General features: G+C 42.0%; 3 protein-coding genes across 10 annotated transcripts in view; 1 reads left to right on the top strand and 2 right to left on the bottom strand.

The window, feature by feature from the left end:
• LOC127610357 (uncharacterized) overlaps positions 1 to 9391 on the top strand; it is a 29451-nt gene extending 20060 nt beyond the window's left edge. For 4 of the 7 annotated variants that reach the window (XM_052080393.1, XM_052080399.1, XM_052080400.1 and 1 more), the window contains 13 exons: positions 128 to 280; positions 410 to 775; positions 948 to 1058; positions 2500 to 4356; positions 5441 to 5545; positions 5636 to 5710; positions 5798 to 5884; positions 5962 to 6053; positions 6180 to 6265; positions 6338 to 6401; positions 6489 to 6700; positions 7789 to 7947; positions 8034 to 9391. In XM_052080393.1, coding sequence (XP_051936353.1) covers positions 128 to 280; positions 410 to 775; positions 948 to 1058; positions 2500 to 4356; positions 5441 to 5545; positions 5636 to 5710; positions 5798 to 5884; positions 5962 to 6053; positions 6180 to 6265; positions 6338 to 6401; positions 6489 to 6700; positions 7789 to 7947; positions 8034 to 8269 — 3603 coding nt within the window. In that variant the 3' untranslated portion in view covers positions 8270 to 9391. The remainder of the gene's footprint in view (positions 1 to 127; positions 281 to 409; positions 776 to 947; positions 1059 to 2499; positions 4357 to 5440; positions 5546 to 5635; positions 5711 to 5797; positions 5885 to 5961; positions 6054 to 6179; positions 6266 to 6337; positions 6402 to 6488; positions 6701 to 7788; positions 7948 to 8033) is intronic. The other 3 variants (XM_052080396.1, XM_052080397.1, XM_052080395.1) reach the window with 3 other exon arrangements.
• The window catches only part of LOC127610384 (uncharacterized), a 70736-nt gene that overhangs the window by 2877 nt on the left and 51168 nt on the right, over positions 1 to 16691 (bottom strand). The gene's annotated exons all lie outside the window — the stretch shown is intronic.
• ntpcr (nucleoside-triphosphatase, cancer-related) lies at positions 12651 to 15814 on the bottom strand. 2 transcript variants are annotated; one of them, XM_052080524.1, is made up of 5 exons: positions 15705 to 15814; positions 14751 to 14913; positions 14573 to 14675; positions 13588 to 13818; positions 12651 to 13097 (listed from the first exon to the last, which is right to left on the bottom strand). In XM_052080524.1, the coding sequence occupies exons 1-5, from the start codon at positions 15736 to 15738 to the stop codon at positions 13029 to 13031; spliced, it is 600 nt and encodes a 199-aa protein (XP_051936484.1). In that variant the 5' UTR covers positions 15739 to 15814; the 3' UTR covers positions 12651 to 13028. The 2 variants fall into 2 exon arrangements, with proteins under 2 accessions (XP_051936484.1, XP_051936485.1); XM_052080525.1 differs by having other exon boundaries at positions 13588 to 13797.

Here is a 16691-nt window from a genome sequence, read left to right as displayed (position 1 = left end):
TTGTGTGTGTGTGTGTGTGCGCACCGGTATATATATATATATATATATATATATATATATATATATATATATATATATATATATATATATATAATTTTAATACTGACATCTTAATAATGGGTTTCAGGTAGGAGAGCGCTTGGAAGAACTACGCAGTATGCTTGGGTGGATTTCTGTGCACTGGAGAGCAAAGAAACAAGAGTGGATTCTCACGAAAAGGACGCAGGAGTCCTCAATCGATAACATTTACTCCGAGGCCACATTGTACTCTCCTTCAGAGGTAGATTTGAACAAGTCGCCTGAAATGACAAACATTTTCAACCAAGCTTGTTCAAGAAATACATCTTCGTAGCACACGCGGTGTTAAACAAATATTTCCTAATACTTCTTTCTATGGCTTTTTTAATAGACTACAGAATCCTATGAGTACTGTCAGTCTCTGAATCTCATCTCAGAAGGAAGAAAACCCAAGGCTGGAGGAGACAGCCAGAACCCGGAACAGTTTCATGGACATGCTCAGCAGCCAGAGGAGAAGCAGTTAGAGGATGGCTACGAGGTGATGAAAAGTATCACACAATGGGACGGTGAGGCCCCCCGATCAGAGTCTCCCACACAATCACTCATGGTCATTCGGGAGCCCAGCAGTTCCTCTGTAGGGGGCATGGTCAACCTCATCCTCCGCTTTGGTAACGCAGGGAACAGCCATTTTCAGATGGTGGACCAATCTGTTTCGAATGATGAGGTTGTTGAGGAGACTTCTGAGCCTCTCCACAGGGTGAGCACACATACTTGATGTTTTTGCTTAACTCACCAAATGGCTCAACACTGATATGTTGGTCCGCAACTGCATCCACAGGATCTCTTTCTTTGAATATCTACTGTTGGTTCATTTCTCATTCTGCTTTGGCTTTTTCGTTCTGTCTTTTTTCCCCCACTTTCTCCTTTAGCCGACTCAGCCAGCCTGTAAAAACTTTTGGAAGCGCTGCCAGGGGCTTTTGGAAAATGCTTTGGGTAGTTTGAAGCGAAAGAAAAAGATTTATCGGCAGAGTGCAAATGAGGTAAATTGCAGGGTGTGAATTGACAACGCATGCTGCGCTTTCAAGTGTGCTGGAACTGCATGCTGTGTGTAGTTATTTACTATGGCCAAACCGTAGAAGGTGTCGTTGGTCCTGCAACTTGCTTCCCTGTCTTGTGATCCATTTTCCAAGCCGAGAGCTGCGAGGAAATATTTGAAGTCCAAAAACCTGAATGCTGACAACGCATTATTATTTTACTCACACCACTGCTACCTTGTGTCAGTTACAAAGTGTGAAAATATAATTTAATGTTAATACTCAGAATTTTCCACTCACAGAAGTCCTAAATGCAAACAAGGACCCAATAAATTCTGCTTTTATGATGCACATTAACTGGAGTGCTATTTTAGCAGAGGACAATAGAGGTGTGTTACTTTTACCATCTAACCATGTACTAGGTGGTATAACTTCGGATTTTATTGAGGTCATCAATGTGAGCTGGCTGACGGATCGTTCGCTGTCATGTCAACATATTTTTAGCCGAGGAAAAAAAATCCTCTCACTCAGTCTGCTTATTGTCGCCCACCGTATAACATATTACAGTTGTATGCCCCAGACAGCAGCATTGAATACACAGTTAGGTCAACAACAAAAATAACACTTATTTGTCTTTATTCTGATGGACACTATTTCACCAACATATTTCTTGTCACTATAATGTGAAATAAACACCGATGGTGTCGTGCTGACAGAGTCGGGAAACTTTGCTGGAGTTTGGTACAGGACCTCTTTATAAATGGTTTTCACTTTCACACTTTATTGCTTTTGCCCTCTTTCCCAGACTTAACTACAGGATTCAAAGTAGGTTACTTTCATGTCAGGCTCCATTTTTAGTTGTTTTTTTTCTCCACATTTGCAGATGTCCCTAACACTGTGTTTGTCACTCTGGGACAGTCAGTTTTGATTTACAGTACATCAGTAATTATCAATGGTTTTCTTGGTGTGATTGCACCTTAGTCTTCCAAAAGATACTATTTCAGGAATTTGGAAAAGAAGGATAACGGTTACAAATGGTATATGTACCAGAAAACCCCATTACATTTTTAGTAAAACAGTACAACCAAAGGCTTTTGGAAGGGATCTGTTACCAAATTACCAAGAAGGGATGACAGACTTTCAAAGTCGAAAAGGGAAACAATATGGGACTATTTTGACTGTATCCGACAAATGCTTAATTACTGTCATCTTATTCTATTACCCTTTCACTTTTTTCCTTCCTTTCACCTAGTTATTTTCATGGTAATCTGAAGTTTTTATGTTCCTATGCCGTCATTCATCCTTAGCACATGAAACGGATCATGTTCTTTGCTGTCTGCAAAATGACACCACATACATCTCGGGGAATAAAAAGCATTAAGTCAAGCATTTTGAGATTCTGAGGGGGGAAAACAACTCACATATGGCTCTCTCCCTCTCTCCCTAGGTGAGTACTTACTTACATGTCAAGAATAACAACTCAGCTGTGGCCCCAGTGTATGAGAGCATCACTCTCCCGCCCCAGAAGAACCGGTTGACATCTTCAACCTCCCTTACTTCCTCCTCATCCTCCTCTTCACCACCCTCGACAGTGCAAGCACCTCAGACTAGCATATCCTTCCACCCTTTGAATGTCAACAGCTCCATATTCTGCAGCCTCAAGAGAATGGGCAAGAAAAGAAAGAGAAAGAGAGACACTCGCAGGCATACCATTCAAAAAGTCATGGGGGTGGACGAGGAAACAGATGAGCCTCTTTACGCCTGTGAGACAGTCACTTATGACACTCATACCTGGCCACTCAAAGATGGTCGAAGGAAGAAAGGTTCGCCACAGTGCGGAGATGAAATCGACGGTATGTCTGACATAAAGAATCCCCTACTGAGAGACATTGAGTTAGAATGCACTGGTGAGGACACTATTACTCCATACGCTGTTTCAGAGGGACGGGCCACCTCCAACCAAGGGACAGGCCGGTGCAAATTTCTTTCCTTGGGCTCCGTGTTAAGCTTTGACTTACCAAAGGACATGACTCTCATCCCCAGCATTCAGGAAATCATAACAATAGCTCCTCCGGAATCCAATAAGGCCATCGGAACTGATCCAGACCCCGACTTCCAACGGCACACAGCAATGAGTTCATTCAAACAAACTCGACCCTCGCTGGACAACACAGTTAACAGAGCGGAAGTCAGCTCTCAGATACAGACGTCTACAGTTGCTGCCAAAGGTTTGGCTGATAATGACGCCATTCTCAACACAAGTCCTCCGCTGGCAAAAGACGGGGATCAGATGGCTCCTTGTAATGGTTTGTCCAAAAGTCAGTTCAACGTGCAGGATGATGCAGAGCAGGAGTGGGACGAAATATCATCAGTACTCAAAACTGGAAATGATTACACCTGCAAGCTTTCCCAACCGATTTATGTGAATCAAGCCACTGTGGCCATTCACTCCGCAGCTCATAAACACAAGTGCCCAAATGTTCGTACACTTATTCGGGACCTCAATGGACACAAGTACCATAAAAGTGCAATACATGCACATGATGAGAACACAGGACAGTGTCTGCACCAAGCTTCTCACATGTTTGTCAATCTCAAGTCAACTGTGAAAGTTCGACAAGACTCTGTGGACTCGGGCATCTCCAGCTCCAGCAGCATCAAACTATATCCTGAGGGGTCATGTGCAGATAATCCCCAGGTTACTGGGATGGTGGGAAAGCTCATGTCCCTTCAAGTGGGACGTATTGACTCCATGAAGACGACAGAAAATGTGGGCTCATCAAAACACAGCGAAGACCCACAACAAGAACCTGTCCACCTGGACCGTCAGCAGTTTGAGGAGGAGGAAGAAGAGCTGGAGGGCATCTGGAAGCAAACTACCAACTTCAGGCAGAGTATCTGTTCAGACATCATGTATCAGCCGAACCAAGAGGAGTCCATCTCATTGGATCAACCGAGTAAGGCCATTCCCAGCTCATCCCCCAGCCAAGTTCGAAACCTGGCGACAGCCTCGGAACCCAACCTCCTCGTGGCCGACTTCAGGCTGCCATGGAACAACCAGAGCCTCCTGTGTGGTGACAAGGAGCCGCTACAGATCGTCAAAGACAGAAGGTCCTGGGCAGCCTTTCCAAACAGGGACCAAATTGGCAAGACCTTTGTGGCTGTGAATGAAACAGCCGCAGATCAGTTGAAACTGCCAAATGTTGTTGACAATCAGAAATATATCTACCGATACAAAGATGGGGAAGAGGAGGAAGAGTCGAAAGGTGGTGAGGAGATGGGCAAACGCACAACTAGTTCAAAGGTGAGGTCATTAATTGATTAACTGCCAGCACAGGAGACTGCCCTAAATTGTAGAGCCAATTCATCTCACTGCCGAGAATGTGACTTTTTGTTTTATTTTGCCTCACTCGCCCACATTTTCCCAGCGTGAAAGCCAAAACCAATGTGAAAAAAAAGAACAAAAACAAACTTGTTTTCTTTTGCACGACCAAGTAAATCAGCTCCCAAATTTAATAGTTGCTCTTTGGCCGATACAGCACTACTCCTTCAATGTTGGTTGCAATTAGCATGAAAGCTTTTCCAAAATACTGACCGCCACAACTTTCTTTGTCCGCTACGTAATCACCAACCACTTTAAGTAGGAGTACTTTCTACTTTTTCAATCTCTTATTTAAGTACAGTGCAGTGACAAAGGATTTGATGCATTCTCAACTTATTTTTTTCATTGTTTCCCCACTTTAATGTCTAAGACAGGGGTGTCCAAAGTCGGTCCTCAAGGGCCGCTGTCCTGCCTATTTTCTAGCTCTCCCAGGAGCAACACACCTGATTCAAATCATCATGATCGTTCTAATGCTGCTTCAGAGCTGGCTGATGAGCTGATCATCGGAATCAGGTGTGTTGCAGGTGGGAGAGCTGGAAAACAGGCAGGACAGTGGCCCTCCAGGCCTGGAGCTGGACATGCCTGGTCTAAGATCATCAAATATAGATATCAGACAAAGATGACCCGAGGACACATTAAGTACGATTTTTAAATGGTGAAAAAGTTATTGCTCCTCCAAGTCCATGCTAAATCATGATTATACTGTGGCTAATCACATTGTTCAGTTCATTTGCACTGACCACCACAAAGCCTGATTACCCTAAGACTCATCCAGTAGCTCACAAAGGACCAAAAAATGCATTATACAATGCAATTTAATACTGATCATCATAGAATAATTGCCATTTCAGTTAAAGTTTAACAGCACACCTTGTTTCAAGAAAGAAAAAGTGAAGACTTTACATTGTCCATAGGGGGATGTTATGGCTGTTCTTGTGTTAAAAAAAGTTGCACAGTCAAATCTTTCAAAACAAAAGAAAATCAAATAAAATCTTCTTCTCAACAGGGCCAATCAAATGGCTTCTGTTACCGAGGAAATGATGTTCAAAACCTGGACACCATGGATATGCAGGACGAGTCAACAGCCACAAGAGGGCGCTGCGGTACCCTAGTGAGCTTGAAAGCATCGTTTGCATCAGCAATAGGGCTGTTTTAATTGAGAGCAGGGATGAACCTGAATCATTTTATCACCCCTTTTTAGAATGAAAATCCGGAGATGCAAACGATGGAGGGGACTCTCGAAAGGAAGCAAAAATGTCAACTTGGAGGAAAGAAAGTAAGAAAGCTTCTATTTGTTCAAGTGAGCATGGTCAGCAAGTGTCAAGTCCCCCGTCAGCAGTGCGCTCATATCTTATTTTCACAGGCTGCCTCCAGAGGCTGGAACTCGTACCATACTGTTTTATATCGACACACCTTATGCTTCTATCAGCATAAGAAGGAAACACTAAGAGTAAGTACAGTAGCCATGAATAATTACAGCAGACGGTAATAAGCGGTCAGTGGTGGTCAGCCTTTGATGCCTTACAGACCTCCACATGTGGCTTGCCGCTGAACCTCACTGGAGCTGAATGTTCACTTGCACCAGAGTACACCAAGAAACCAAACTGCTTCCGTTTGAGGTAAGAACGGAAAGTATCATGCGTTAGTTACAATGGTTGACGATTGCAGAGTTAATCAAGGAGGTAAGCTGTGCGCACGTAGTGGATAATTGAGTTGATCTGGAACCTTTATTTTGTGGCCTTCAGGCTGCGTGATGGCTCAGAATATCTCTTCAATGCCTCCTCACGCTTTTTGATGAATAAATGGATGAACAAAATACAAGTCAACACAGGTAAATAAATAAATAGATGTTAACATGACTGTTTGTGAGGTGGCAATGTCATTTCAGTCTTTGTCTTAAAAGGTGGAAGTCAGTCTGCGTCTTCGCTATCAAGCAACCCAGTAGATCGAGACATCCCCATTTCCTTGTAAGAAATTATCCTGTCCAACCTAACACCGCTGCTTCTTCAACTAATAGTCTATAATGGAAAGAAAACATCTGTCCCTCCCAACAGAAGCCCCCCTCTGTGCTCAGGCTGCTACGGTCTGGCCAAATGCTACTGCTCCTCCCAGCATGATCTCACCTCCACGTTTCCCAGATGGAAACCCCCGAACCGACCCAAAGACATGGTTGTCCTCTCCAGAGAGTTCATACGCATGCCAAAGAGTCACCGAAGATGTTTGGGGGAACATTCGACCATTTCATCCACACACGGACACTCCTGCAGTAAGCCCCTCTGTCCTTCTACATGCTAAACACTCAACTCCAAAAGTATAGGAACAGGGATTCATCTATTTTTGCAATCGACTGAATGCTAAATGCTACATATGAGACCAGAGGTCAGAATTTCAGCTTTCAGTTTCAGGTATTTCAATCTGGATCTGCTCGACAACTTCGAAGATGGCATTATGTAAAATGAAACACTCCACTTTTAGTGGAGCAAAATTATTGGGACAGAAATAAAGCAAAAATAAAGGAATTGGCATCACTCTCATCGGATTTTAGTCATCATGTAGTTTTGTTCCTGCATTGTGCTTCGTTCTTTTTAATATTATGAGCCTCAAGTTAGCTAATCATAAACACCTCCCTTTTAGTCTGATGTAGTGATGTTCTACCCCAAGGAAGGCTCTAACCACAGCATTTCTCTGACAGCGTCAGTCAAAGTCAGCATTTTGAAATCCTTGAGTGGGTGGTACCAAGCGCTCCAAAAATGTGCTTCATTTTGTCTTTTTTTTATGTAAGTAACGTTGAACACAAGCATATTCCTTATCATTTAACACAGCTAGTAATTTAAAGGACATTTAAATGGATAATCCTTCTTTTGTTGTGGTTTAGATGGCTATAATAGGTCTAGTCACTGCAGATATGTAGTTCTACAGTAGGGGGAGCCCAAATATTGTTTTACTGCTGGTTCAGTGGTTCTCCAATTGAACCACTTAAAGGGCTTGGTGACGAGTTTTAACACCGGCCATGTCGTAATACTGTATTAGAATCATTTTTATTTTTAGAATTGTGATTGTTGGGATTGTTACGGAAAAGCGCAGATGCAAAAGTATATCTTTATAAGTAAATGTATAAGTATACTGTATATTCGATACATTGATTATTATTAAAAATTAATACAATTTTTATTAATCATTCTTTTATTAATCACATCTTCGTATAAGATGCACAACGACGAATTTATCAGTATGGTTACCGAATTGGATATTACGTATTTTGATATATAGTGCGCTGTAGATGCTGGGGGAGGGACTACTGCACATTTGCTTCTTCTCTGACTTTACTGTTATTTGCTGCATGTTCTTCCACAGAAGAACAAGATGATGTTGATAATGATGACTGTAAGCAGATGATGACTCACAGACATCAGGGAGGAAGCGGAGACAGCACCTCTTCCCTCCATTCATCCCCCCCACGCAGCAATCAGGACTGGCTGAGCAGCAAGTGTCGCTCCCACTCCTTCACTTCTGGTTAGTTTTCGCCTATTAACCTCAATGACCCTGATAAGGCGTCGTCTGCGCCTTTCTTGACGACTGCGTTCTGTGTGGTCTCCTAGCAACCTATCAGAAGATCAAGCCGACGCAGCAGACCTGCAGAGGCCCGGAGAAAGGGTCTAACTATAGTGTGACGCTAGTGCTGGGAGACAAGTCATTGGACAGAAAGATCGGTGGCGCTTCGGTAGCGGTGGCTGGATGGCAGCAGGACAATTGCCCTCCGATGAGTTACACCGGCCTGGCTCGGTCTCGCAACAAATCCATCTTTAAAAAGCTCTGTGGCAAAATCGACCTGTGACTTTTCACCAGGGTGGCCCTCGTGTGCAGTGCACATGGTTTTTATTTTTTTTTATTTTTTAATGAGTATTATCTACTACTGACTATATTTATATCCAGAGTTGCTACCGCGGTTTTATTTGAATGTGTGAGATTGTATTTGTGTGTGTGTATTATTTTAATTTTACGATGTAGTTAGAGTGTATGTTACATTTGTGTTGTTTGTATGGGACAGCACGGTAAATAGTGGAGTTTGCATGTTATTTCTGTGCTTCTGTGGGTTTTCTGCAGGTACTCCGGCTTCCTCCCACAAAAAACAAAACAAAACATGATGTTGGGTTCACTGAATGCTCTAAATCAGGGTTACCAACATGGTAACACATAGCCAGCCCCCGAGGACCCCATGAGTGGCTTCTATGGGCCTGTTCCAAAAATTGCTCACTTGGGTCATTGTGATTTCCTAGGAAGGGTGTAGAAGTGATCATTTCAAAACGAACACATTTGAGATTCGTACAGTAGAAATAAACCTTTGCATATTGCAGATCATTTTTGTGAGAAATCATTAACATGATCAGTGTCCTCATATACATAATAAGCATGAATTATTCATGACATAATGAAAGGCACATTGGGTACATTTGATATTTCAGAAGTCTTTATAAAACTGGCAGCGCTTGACATAAATCAGCACCCAAGATGTACCGGTAACTCAGTTTCACAAAGGATGGTGACCCCTGCTTCAAATGTTCTATTGAGTGTAAGTGTGTTGAAATGTGCTCTATGATTAGCTGGCAACGACTTCAGGGTGTTCTCCACCTCTCACCCAAAATCAGATGGAATTGGCTCCAGCTCTCCTAATGAAGTTTACTGGGAAAGAAAGACGGACAAATAGATGTGTTGCTTGTATTTTATCAGTGTGCGTACATAACAGCTCTGCAGGACGTCCATTTTGAAAGAACATTTGCATACAAGTGATAACACTTAATACACGGAAGTCATTACAGCAGTGCCCACCATAATTGTTTCCCTCCTGTGTGTTTTGCACTAATTAACATTTTTTTTTCATACAATTACACAGTTTGATACTGCTTGTTGTTGGTTTGTCGCAATGAAATTTCATTATAAAACAACTTAATGATAATGATTTGGTGGGTTTCAGTCTGTTGTTATTTTTATTATTATTATGAATATAAGAATTATTCATAATTATTAGTATGCAGAGATATTTATGAATTGTTCAGAAAATCCTCAATCCTTTAACCTCTTCAAGATAACAAACAATTATTTTAGGACAACTGTATCGAGGAATATATTTGGAGATTTGAAGAAAAATCTCTGATATCTCACATCTGGCCTTATGGTGCATAACAGCTGCTCCAAAACATGTTCTCAACAGCTAATACAGATGTTTTGGCCCAACATCTGATTCACCTGTCATTTGCCAAGATTTGGCACTGAGACACGCATTCGCACATGCACACAGCCACTACAGTAACATAGCGGAATGGAGACAGACCGCAAAAGATCCGTATTTGCGGTCCAAATTTGCCAAATTCATCTAGCGAGAGCATCCATCATTGCAAGTCAGTAATCTGTGAACCATTATCAAGTCTCTCACTGTGCTGACTGCAGCATGACTCACAAAATGTAAGGTACATGTGATACAACATGTCCATGCGTCAAATCAATGTACATGACGTGTAAAGAAAAAAAGAAAGGGGAACCAGGCTTTTTTTGCTGAAAAAATGAAAACAGAAGAAGGTATTTGATGGCAGCTTGTTGCATTTTGATGCCTACGGGCATGTCTGCATTAAATTCTTCAAGTCACTGAAAAAAAACATGCCATTCTAATCACAATTAAGCCAATCTGGCACCTTAACAACCACATTCTCTGCAAACCTCAGGGACAAAAGGCCATCGATTGATCGTTTTGCCCTCGATCTTTGTACCCTGACCGTGAACCCTGACCTTTGCGTCATCTGCTGACAACTTCCATTGCTTCAGCCATCGCTGCAAGGGCTTAAGCCCCTTCTCCCTTGCTCACATTATAATGTGCGGTGTGTCACGCCACAGGCGCCACTTGTCGCTGGATTATAGGCTCAGGGGTAAAGTGCGGGATAAATGCGGCATATAATACAACAATCTTCCTTGCATACTTCAGCATCATGACTGATGTCGTTTGCCCTCTTTGAGTGAAGGATAAAATCACTTGTGTTTAGATTAATAGCTGCTTGTTATATTTATATTTTATGAATTACGCGGGACAGGCTGCGCAATTACACACTGCTTTGAACTCAACCTCAAAAGGTGGAGTTGGATTTGAAAGTCAACGCTATCTGCACCCGCTATATGCCAATACCTTTGGTAATGTCTTTGGCCCCGTCTGGTTTCAAATCGAGAGGCTTCATAAAAAGGGGGGTGGGGGGGGTAAGATAAAGAGCTTCTTTAGCCTGGCTCTGACACAATTGGATGATGCCGTCTAATAAAGTTTCCATGGACACACCGCACAACTGTCCAACAATGCCCAGTGTCCTTGTCTGATACACCACTCGCACTCCAACTGTGTTGTTCTTCACATGGTTGCTTGCACCGAACTGTAACCTCCGAACGGAGGCGGTTTGGGATGGACCCCTAATAGATGCATTGTTGTCACGGTTTGCATGATGGTGGCGTAGTTGGAGGACCCCAAAAAGCAGGGAGGCAAGTAGGAGCAGGATGGATTGATCAAAATGTATTTAACAAAATGCTGAGAAAACTAAATCCAAGACAAAGTCCTGAACACAAAAAGAGTCTAAAGTATCAAACAAAAACCATGGCTGAAGTGAAAAACGAACAGTAACAGACACAGCAACAGAAACGGTGCTGTGTTCGAACTGTATGGTAAATAGTCTGAAGATTTTCAAATACAAGTATCAAATAAGAATTGGGCACTTGGAGATTAAATGCAAATCCACCCCCCCCCCCAAAAAAAATCAATCATCATCATACAATGTACAGCATGGCCTCTAATCATATCATAACACATTAAAAATATCCAGACAGCATTTGTAGGATAAACCTGGCAAAGGACTGTATCATTCTGAAATAATCCCCCTGCTACGATGCAGCAGAGTACTTACAATCACATGCCAATCAGGAGCGGTGTGTCCCCAATTGCCCACTACGTATGTGCCAAAATGACACACACTATCATACCGCAATGGAAGATGAGAAGCGGCACCATTGCAATGTTGTTTTGGAGTGCCAACTATCGGAGAGACGTGAGAGGTGGTCAAAGAGCAGATGCTGGCGCAGCAGCATGTCTGACGCACATCACAGCGGGCTGCTCTCACTGCAGCTGGCCTGACAGCTTACATCACTTATGCAAGCGATATTAAAAATAAGCCAAAAGCCTAGTTTCACTTTGAAGTGACCGGGACTCTTTGGAGAAGAGGCCAATATTGTTGCTAGAATTCTATTTTAAAAACATCAATCCACTTGACAGATTAAAAGATCACACTAGAGTGAGGTTTTTCAGATTCAGAAATTAACTTGATAAATACTGTTGATATGTGCCTCCGTATCTACTACTGTCGATTTAAAAGTATATACTGTATATATGCACATATATACTTCCATTTTCTAATCCGTTTATCCTCACGAGGGTCACAGGCATGCTGGAGCCTATCCCAGCTGTCTTCAGGCAGTAAGTGGGGTACACCCTAAACTGGTTGCCAGCCAATCGCAGGGCACACATAATAAACAAGCATTCACTCATACCTTAGGGCAATTTAAGAGTGTTCAATTTACCATGCACATTCTTGGAATGTGGGAAGAAACAGGAGTACCTGGAGAAAACCCACACAGGTATGGGGAGAACATGTCAACACCACACAGGAAAGCCAGAGCCTGGAATCAAACCCAGGGCTTCTGCACTGGGAGGCGGACGTGCCAACCAGTCGATCATCGTTCCACGATACATGCACGCGCGTGCGCCCACACACACACACACGCGCACACACACACACACACACACACACACACACACACACACACACACACACACACACACACACAGACACACACACCTATGCCTATACCTGCCTTCAGTACCAACGAATGATCATGATCAATTCACTCATAATGATCAATTATGAGTGAAAAAAAATCACGGTGGAAAAGATGATACATTTTTGTTTCATCGCACTTTCAACCCAAGGACAAAAATGACATGAATCTTTGTCCGATGTTACCATCTCAGGTGTCGTTATAAACCAACACAATCCGAACACAGTGTCATAAAATTGTGAACTGTGTTCTGCAGTACCCCCATTTTTTTTAATCCATCACACATGCATCGGACAGCAATCACACTCATATATAGCGACCAACTATGGAAATTGCAAGGAAAAACACAAAGCAGCTAAGAACAAAAACATTTATTTTCCTGCTTTCCAACTGATAAAGCATACATGTTAAATATTGTACAGTATGTTGGGTGAATTTTAATGAGCACATCCTCAAAGTGACCTAAAAACAAAAATATGTTTGCATGTGTCTGCATTGTGAAGACCGGCAATTTGGCAAGGCAAGGTGCTATATGATCTATCAGTTTTTCAGCAGAGAAACCATTTTGAGGGAGCATAATACAAAACTAAATTGTGTACTCATTGAACAGCTGGGTGATCAGGTCACAAACCTGTTCTGCTACATGAAAGCATACTTTAACAACAAAATGAGGTCTCAATTGCATGTAATTGCATGTTTATATTTCAAGAGTTGTTATCCTCGTGTTAGCTGTGTTATTTTAAACACTCCCGAAGAGCTGATAGAATATCTTGCAGAATGGCGTTTCTGTTTTCCCTCGTCACCTGGGCAGAAGAACAAACAAACACAATGTTACTTTGAGAGGTTATAAACAAGCGGTACTTGATGTTAAACGCAACGTATACAATGAAGGATTATCATGCTCAAAGGTGGAAATACTGTATGTGACCTTTGTGTGAGAGAAACAGTGAGTCATAAAGTACATAACGCCTTACTGTAACCTTGTGCAGGATAAGTACAAGTACTGATACTTAACATGACAATATCTGTAACAGAGTGTCCCTCCATGATAAATTATCTGGACATTTCAGCGAAGCCTTTGTTGTTTAATCAGTCACGCATGATTTGCTGTTAATCCTTGTAGGACCTCAACAATGCGATTCATGGCTTGGTGCAACACACCACAGACTGTCGCATAAGACCTTGTGTAAACATGGTCCTACCGCTTCCAAAAGCTCTTAAAATTGACCTACATATCCTTCTCTCCCCCACCCCTTTTCCTAGCAAGTGTACACTATTTGTGTTTGTACTCACAGTGAAGACTTTGACATCGCTCCTAATCAGCACCTCTTCCACCAGGCCAAGCGGTTTCCCCTTGGGAATGGGGATGGTGCCCAAGACTGTGCAGGAAAAGCAGTCTAGTGTCTGTCTCACCGCCTTGATGAACGGCTGGCTAAAGAGTTCCATTTTGCCAATCTCATCAATGACAAACACCTTCTTGACAGTCCCGTCTTCCAAGGCAACCTGGACACAGGACAGCACTGACTGTAGGGTAAATTAGCGACTGGAAAATTTGGAGTCCGAAATTAACAAAAGATGCATTTTTTCTGGAAGGTGAGAGGAAGCTGTATTTCCTGGAAAGAACCCACACACTGACTGGGAGAACACGCACATGCAGGAAGGCTTGAGCCCACTTTTGAATCCAGAATATTTGAATAGTGAGACAGATGTGTTTCATGGAAGCATTGTTTTATGGACTGGAGGAGTTGTTGTGTAGTAGCAGATATCTGGGGAGGATTCCAGAAAGATGGTTCAACAATAGTCTAAACACGAGCGAGAAAGTTAAACAGCAGTCTAAACCTGCGATGTGAGTTGAACGACTTACAATATTTTATAGTTAAGAAATTTATTCCAGAACCAATTAATTTCAGAAGTAGAGCTACCACTGTATGTGAGTTAGGCTGTGAGCACACAGAAAATGGTCTCCTGTGATTATGCAGAAACATTGACAAGAGATAAGAGGAAAAGGCAATACCATGACACCTTCCTTTAAAGCTAATGTGTAGGCGGCACAACAGGCTCACTTTACAAGCAGGATATTCATGGTCAGTGACAGCCAGACGGCACCACTGCTCCTAAAAATGTCACTCTGGAATTTATGTGTTTGCAGGCTTCCAATTATGCACTCTGGTTTGCAAAAATCAAAAGGTTTGATGATTTGTTAAGCGGGAATAAAAGGCAGTGTTCTATGATCTGTTGACGAGGGTAATTATAACAGGCACGCTAGTGTGTGGTGTACCTTCTTTAAGAGGGGGAGTGCCAGGCGTTCAAATGAAGGTAAATCCACAACATACTGTCCTACTGTGTACTGCCGTCTGCCATGAGACTCACCAGCGATGTCACTGTTGGTGAAATGCGTCCTGGGGTTAATCAAACACAACATCAAAAAAGAGCAGCTTGTCTGAGATTCCTGCTACCTGATTCTGGACAAGCGGCCTCTTTCTCCACTCGCTGTGACCACATCAAATCCCACTCTGCGGCCTCCTTCTCTGACCTCTTCCGTGTAAAAGCCTTCCACCGAGTGGCCCAAGGACACAAGCTCATCACACACCTTCTGGACCAGAGTGGTTTTACCCACACCTGCAGCAAAAATACTGGTCAACTTACTGATATATTGATATATGGGTCCTCACTATTCAGTATGATGGAGTCTTGTTCCTATGGCAGTGGCATAACCGAAAAGGCCGAGATTTCACACCGAGGCATTTTGTGAGTAAACTGAAACAAAAACGTCATTATGTCATTACATTTTTATGATATTCTTGTCTACTGGTGTGCCATGAGATTTTGCCTTTAGATATGGCTGGATGGATGGATGGAAAAGGGTGCCTTGGCTCAATGAAGGTTGAGAAACACTTTGAAAGACTTATACAGTAATTAAGTTTAATTAAAATAAATATTGATATTGGAAACACTTGTCCGTGACTTTAAAACAATCAAACAAATAGCTGAAGCTTTCAGTGTCTTTTTGTACCATGTAGTGACGTATATTTGTTACAATAGGTCGTAACCTCTAAATTCGATACCGTCGTAATCGTAAAACGAGGGCACCTGAATTCCGCTGACAACATTGTTAACGCATCTTTTAACACTTCGGTATGCTGTGGCAATTACCACATTGTCAGAGAAAGACTGACTACTAAACTTGCTCTATTTATCAATTTCCTTTTGTTTAGTGTATTTTATTGACGCGATGGGAGGGGGGTTAACGTAATTAATTACTGGACCAGTCACTCGTAGAATATGATTTGATTAAAAAAAACGACTGTATTGGCCACATTTAAATTATGTTTTCGTGAAATAGTGGCGAACACGAATCTCAGTCAGGACGTTTCCAGAGAGTGGAGTGAGTGCAATGCCTTCATAGTTACCTGGCGGGCCAGTCAAGAAAACGTGCCTGAGCATTTGATCAACGGCTTTTGCCAGGCGGCTTCACTTCCGTAAACAAACCATGCGCATGCGCAGAAGGCTCACGAAGACGTTTTAAAACACACACAAAACATTGTACGTGTTAAAAGTAAATACCGTAATTATTTTTGGTAAGTCCATTTATTTTCTCAATATATCAGATATTTTTGACATTCGAGCAGTTTTCATTCAATTGTCTATTTCAAACTTCGTTTGAGGTTAAACATGAAAACAATGGGATGGTGCCTAAAAAGTAAAATACATTACTGGTATATAGTTTCGCTCACGAAATACATAATGGGAAGAAATTATATCCTTAGAGATGTACTAGCAATGCAAATGGATAAAAAAAACAATCTAGAGCACTTAATATACGTGCCATATTACTTGCCATATAAAATTAAATATGGATTTTACAGATTGGACTGTATGCCAAAAGCAGTAATTAACTAAACTTCATCTGACAGCATTCACTGCTGTGCATTATTTTATGGGATGTAATCACCATTTACACGACTAACAACATGTTAGGAATATCCGGTTTAAGGTCAAATTTAGGATCGCCCTAAAATTGACCCTAACTTTTGCAGGAGAACTTTATTCAACCTCCTCTGAACTTCTGAATGTAGGCTACGCGTCTAACCCTCCAGTGTTACTTTACTTGCATAACACAATTCTCAAATAAAGAGGTGGACAACAAAACACACTTGATCCATGAATATGCCAACCTGTTGAACTAAAAATGGTACAAAGTTTTTAAAGTCTTCATTATGCTGTTCACATTTTGACATAATGACACCAAGATGACCGGTAACATTTACTCAACATTACCTTGCCATTGCAAGGTTTCAAATTTCAAACAGGATGGTTATGCCATTCGACCATGAGTCTTTTTTTTTTTTTAATCGCAGCAAAAGAAGTGACAGACTGCCGGCCACTTAGTAGTGGTC

The sequence above is a fragment of the Hippocampus zosterae genome, chromosome 11 (genome assembly GCF_025434085.1).
Source record: "Hippocampus zosterae strain Florida chromosome 11, ASM2543408v3, whole genome shotgun sequence".
Taxonomy (NCBI): Eukaryota; Metazoa; Chordata; class Actinopteri; order Syngnathiformes; family Syngnathidae; genus Hippocampus; species Hippocampus zosterae.
The sequence above is the reverse complement of the archived record's forward strand: the minus strand, read 5'-3'. Positions and strand labels throughout refer to the sequence as shown.